Genomic DNA, 6,231 nt, shown 5'->3' on the forward strand with positions numbered 1-6,231 from the left:
AAAATTTACATGCATTGCCAATTGATAAGTATTTTTATTTTGGTAATCAAATACCTGCAATTGACATTGACTGTCACTCCTTTGGCTTATGTTTGAGATACTTGATTTGATGTTTTCAGTATTCTTTTTAATGTTACAATTCACTGTGCATGTTCTAATTAATGTTATAATGAGCAGTATTGAAATTTTATTAATGAAATATTTATTACAAAGAAGTTTATTAATAAAATTTTAATTATAAAGTATTTTTATTAATATATTAAAGTGTAAATTTTTTTGTTAAAATTATAATTTTAATATATTATATTAATAAAATTTCAAATTTTTAATTAAAAAAATAATTATAATTAATTTATTATAATAATTATAATATTTGTTAATAATATATTTATTATATATGAAAATATAATTTTGATTATTTTCAATTGTATAACAGTTTTTATAATTTTAAATACTTAAAGATTTATTGTGTTTAATTTTGGTGGTTGAGAGATAGGTTCGCCAATTTCAATTTCTGCATGTGATATGTTGAGTATTCCTTGATATATACCAATTTTATTGTCTAAACAGTAAATTGTATAATTGTTTTTATAATATTAAATATTTAATGGTTAATTGGGTTTAATTTTGGTAGTTGAGAAAATTATTAGTAAATTTCAATTTCTACATGTAACATGTTTAGTATTTTTTGGAATAGATATGTTTAGTATTTCTTGAAATAGATATAAACCTTATTGTCTAAACAATACTTCAAGGACCTAAACTTATACATTCCCTATATATATAAATATTAATATTTCTAATATTTCTCATATATATATATATATATTATTTTCATAGTTAATTTAAATATATTTCTATATTAACTAAATTAAATTTATAGTTTTATATTATTTTTATAATCAATTTTAAATTATTTCTATATTAAATAAAATATTCCATTTTTGTTATATATTATTTTAAATTAAAAATAAAATTCCTAAATAAAAGCCTAACTTACCTGTAATGAGACCTGTATTAATTATTGATATCACAATAATATTAATGGTACAAAGAGAAACAAGGTATTTTAGAGTTATAATTTAATAAATTCAGATGATTAACATTTTAAGTTTCAAAATTTTCTTTATATTATATATATTTCTTATTATTTTAAAAATTTATTTTATATATATATATAAATATTTTATATTTATATATATTTTATTTATTATATTTTTTAAATTAGATTATATATATTTTTAATTAAAATTTAAAATTTAAATTAATAAAATATAAAAGTAAATTTAACATTTTTCAATATTGTTATTACACAAATTTTATATAATATTAATATTTAATATTTATATTATTATTAATTTAGATTAATTTTATATAATTTTCTTATATATAATTTGAGTGAGTCTAATAGTTAAAAGCATGTGTTTAAGGGTAAAATATATATGATTTGGTAAACTTGGCAATCAAATAGTTGTGTGAAGATAGTCCCTTGTCCTACAAATAAGAAAATCTCATACAACAATTTAATGTCTTGACGATAACCTTAAAAATAAATAATAATAATATTGTAGCAAACCCCTTTTTCAAAAATCCTAAACTTCATATGGAAATATACCCTATGCACCCAACTGAAAATCATGACCTTGTGTTAAAAGATCATATATGATGTGATTGACAAGTAGAATGTTACATACCCAACTGAAAATCCTGGCTTATTGTTTTTTTGTGAGAATCCATATGATGACTAACAACTAGACATTCAAACTTAGAATTACAAGACGGTATGAAATACCCTGGCATCTACCAGATCCTCACATGGTGCAGGCATTTTTTTTTTGTATTTTTCGAAATTTGAAATTTGACCAAATTATCTTTCTTGTAACGGTGTCCGAATAAGCTCCCCTTTTGGATGAGCAGGGCCCAGCCATTTCTGTCGGCCATCTCACTCGTATTGTAACCGCGTTCCTGTGGCCAGCAGAAATTATGGAGAATCTTCTTTTTTTTCTTAACTGTATTATGATAACAATAACTGATACACTTTCCCAATAACACATTGCGTGTTGCAAGAGTATTTTATGTATGAAGGTACTATAAACGTTGTTCCTATTTTGTTTTTGATGGTACTGTTTACATTTATGTTTCAATGACCGTCAGGGGACTGATCTAGGCGCGGTTCACTTAGTGTGGGGACTGTCCAGGGCTTCCTGGCCTGAGGGCCGTGGAGATAGAGCATAGATTGCAATACCCACTAAGATTCCGGCCTCAAGGATGAAGGACAGGCAGCAGCAGCAACGCCATTTTCATCATTATCAGAGAGATTGCAGTCATGATGATGCAGCTATGAGCAAACCCAACTGGAATTCCCCTAGAATCGGAAGGGTGGGTTCTGCTAGATTTGGGAGAAATTCTGGGCAGTCTGCAGAGACTAGGAGAAGATTACTGGGGTGGAGATTTGTTATTTATGGGCTTGCTTTTCTCTGCTTCTTCTTGACAGCTAGGCGATTCTATGGTAATGACCATGCTTCTCTTTATCTGTATTGGGATTTCATAGAGTTAGGATAATTCTCAAAATTAATAGTCTATTGTGGGTGTTTTATTTTGGGTGGCTTAGGTCCAAGGACAGTGTTGGAAGAATCCCCAAACCCAATTTTTTGCCTTAGTTTTGTTTGGTTTATATGTGCAGGCCTGCTTGATTCATTTAGCAGTAGATCAGAGTGACAATAGAGAAAAAAAATACATGTGCTGTTCTGTTTCAGTTGCAGGGAACTTATCTTGAGTTCTTAAATGGTGATATCCAATGGATGTGAAGAAACTATTATATACTCTATGAATCTGTTACATAACCTATTGATCAGAGAACGTAGAATGTAATCTTCTTGATAAACTGTAGTGTTTACTTTTGTTGACAAAACAAACCCATTTGAGTACCAGATCAAAGAGTGCTAGTATTGAAGGACTCCAAGATTTGAACATTTTTATTTTGCGGATCATAGACATGGTCTCAATTTTCAGAGTGCCCAAGAGGAATAAATTGATTCATTTTACCAATTCTTGCATCTTCTCTTGCAATCTGGAAGTTGCCTTTAGGGTACAAGTCCCCTGTGTTCCCTCATTCTGGTACTAAAATATTGTCCCTCACTCTAGTAATAACATGACCAACAATTCCAGTGTCATGCCTTGTGGATCGTGGCCAACAATTTCATTGTCATGGCTTATGGGTTGCCTTTGGCTTGTGGCAGTTATGCATGAGATGTTGCATGCTATCTTATTACAGTGCTATATCCCTATGTTGGGATTTAGTTTTACATTAATACAACAACAGATGGTATTTTGTTTCCTTAGTGACCAAGGACTTGTAGCAGACTTTGAAAGCTAATCTTTGATGGAAAAATGAGGTTGCAATTTTGGATGATATATGATAGATGCAGTGTTTTAGGTTTCTGATGTTTGGGATTCATTGTGTGGCAAATTTTTACCCTCCACCTGGAGGAAGGCTTGTTATCCAAGCACATCATTCTCAACTCCTGCCTAGAAATAATGCAGTTGAAGAACGAGTCGTGGACAAGGATAACTCTCTTCTGGTCCAAGATCTTGTCACTTTGCCAGAGCATGTTTTGCTGCTCTTGAAAACATGTGATGGATGTTTTGCCTTGCAGAAGGATGAGTTTGAATGTGTCTATGGTGAGAGCCTCCGAACCCCCGCCATCTCTGTGGATATGAAAGAACAAGACTTGCAAATTGTGAGGTGCCCACATCCTCCACAACCAAAGTCTGCAGAGGGATTGACCTTAACTATAAAACTCAAGGAAAATGGGATGCTGGTTCCTTCGCAAGCTACGTATCCAAAGAATTTTGCATGGAGGATGCTTGTTTATGAGACAGTAGTAGAACCAGACAGCGTGATTCTGTTCGTCAAAGGATTGAACCTGAGAAGAGGCAGGATTTCTGATACTGATAATCTTGTCTGCGTTTTTGGTTCCAATTTGGACACCGATCTGCTTAATGCCAGGGATTTCAAGAAATGGGGTATTATGGATTTGGGCATCAAGGTTTTTAAGACTAAGGTTTTGATGGCTGCTCAAGAAGTGATCAGATGTGAGAAGCCTAATGGCTTAGAAATGTATGAAATTCAAGAAATGAAGGCTTCTGTATGGAGATCCAGAGGTGGTTTACTTCCATCTGTAGCTAGGATTGAAGTTAAATCCATGATGAGCTCGAAACCTGTGCAGATGTTTAGGCCTCTCCATCAGGTCTGTGCTTGCACAATGCTTTGGAACCAAGCTCCATTTCTCAGAGAATGGATCATGTACCATGGCTATCTAGGTGTCCAGAGGTGGTTTCTTTATGATAACAACAGTGATGACAACATAGAAGAAGTGGTAGCATCCTTGGGTTCTTTCAATGTGAGTAGACATATGTGGCCATGGATTAAAACCCAAGAGGCTGGATTCTCCCATTGTGCATTGCGAGCTCGCCAAGAATGTGAATGGGTGGCATTCATGGACGTAGATGAATTTCTGAATCCTATAGAATATATTCAGAATGAGACTATGCCAACAGATTCTACTCAAACAGGCCTTACAGTCATGGAAAGGTTAATCAATAATGCAACATCTGCATATTCAGGCTTATTCAAAATAGGAGAAATCAGAGTTGATTGCCATAGCTTTGGTCCATCTGGATTGAAGAAACACCCAGATGAAGGTGTGATAGCAGGTTACACCTGCAGGCTGAACAGAACAGAGAGGCATAAATCTATCGTTCTCTTATCTGCATTGAACCAAAGCCTGATAAACGTAGTCCATCATTTTCATCTCAGACAGGGCTATCATTACATGAACCTTCCTAGAGGATTTGCAGTGTTCAATCACTATAAATACCAAGTTTGGGACACATTCAAGGCCAAATTCTTCAGAAGGGTGGCAACTTATGTAACAGACTGGCAAGAGAATCAGAACGAAAGTTCCAGGGACCGAGCTCCTGGACTTGGAACAGAACCTGTTGAGCCTGAGGACTGGTCTGAAAGATTCTGTGAAGTTTCAGACACAGGCCTCAGAAATTTCACCCTCCAAACCTTCACAGATCTCACTACTCACTTGCTGCCATGGCAATAATACCAATAAGTGCTTCCTATATTGGCTTACAGAAAACCCAATTTCATTATACCATGAGCATTTCTCCAGTATATGCTTGTAACATTATGCTTATGAGATGCCTATCCTATTCTTTTTTCTGGTATTCCTGTGCATCAGGAACCATGAGAACTCAGAATATAAACATTATTCATTTTCAAAACCATTTATTCATTCTTTTGCACTGGACTGGTGCAGCTTCTCCTGCCCTTCCAGTATTCATGTCTACTGTGTGATGACCACTCCCTTTCAATTTCATTTTTCAATGGTTCAGCCATCCACAACGTTTTATTGTAGCTGCCCTACCCAAATATGAGGTGTTTCAAACGTTGAGGCTGGTGGGCAAATGACACCCTATCCTCCGAGGAAAAAAGTAATAAATGGTTCAGCCATCCACAACGTTTTATTGTAGCTGCCCTTCCCAAATATCAGGTGTTTCAAACGTTGAGGCTGGTGGGCAAATGACACCCTGTCCTCCGAGGAAAAAACTAATTTATTACTGTTATTCTTAACTTGTTTCGATTTTGAGGGTGGGCAATGGCACAGTTTCTTTGAGTTATGGGGTGGACTTTAATGTCATGGTACAAAGTATTACAAGTAATGAAAGCAAGTTTTATCACCAATTCTGGCTTCTAGAATTTTGGTGTTTGGAATCGAATTTTGGTGTTTAGAATCGATTTGCAAGTAAAAAACTCGTGTTTATGAACTTTAAATTTGTTTTTTTTTTTAAATCAAATCAATATTAAAATTCAATTCATCGAGACTTTTACAACACATATTAAAAAATAAAAATAAAAACTTTTAATAATCTCATGAATGAAAAAATTTGATGATGAATTGCCAATGCACATTCTAAGAAGGATACAGAGGATTCCAACCAGTGGCTATTGCAAATGACTGAAGGATACAGAGCATTCCAACCAGTGGCTATTGCAAATGACTTTGTTAGAGTGTATAGTGAAAAAAAAAATAAGGCAGTTTTTCAATTTGAATGATCCTCAACTAGAGGTTTCAGGAAAAAAAAATGCCCTTCTTTAATTTGTGATAGAGCCAAGCTGAGTTGTAGCCTCTTACATGTAAAAGTCTGGCCAATTTAAGT

At 33.6% G+C, this 6,231-nt stretch overlaps 1 protein-coding gene across 1 annotated transcript; it reads left to right on the forward strand.

Annotated features, from left to right (window-relative positions):
* Positions 1-3,302: 3,302 nt before the first annotated feature.
* LOC149260977 (glycosyltransferase family 92 protein RCOM_0530710-like) lies at positions 3,303-5,711 on the forward strand. Its single transcript, XM_089421512.1, has one exon. The coding sequence runs from the start codon at positions 3,423-3,425 to the stop codon at positions 5,112-5,114; it is 1,692 nt and encodes a 563-aa protein (XP_089277638.1). The 5' UTR covers positions 3,303-3,422; the 3' UTR covers positions 5,115-5,711.
* The last annotated feature ends 520 nt before the right edge of the window (positions 5,712-6,231 follow it).

Source organism: Pinus tabuliformis, chromosome 6 (genome assembly GCF_031772625.1).
Source record: "Pinus tabuliformis cultivar Carrire ecotype Pingquan chromosome 6, CPIR1, whole genome shotgun sequence".
In the NCBI taxonomy this organism is placed as follows: domain Eukaryota; kingdom Viridiplantae; phylum Streptophyta; class Pinopsida; order Pinales; family Pinaceae; genus Pinus; species Pinus tabuliformis.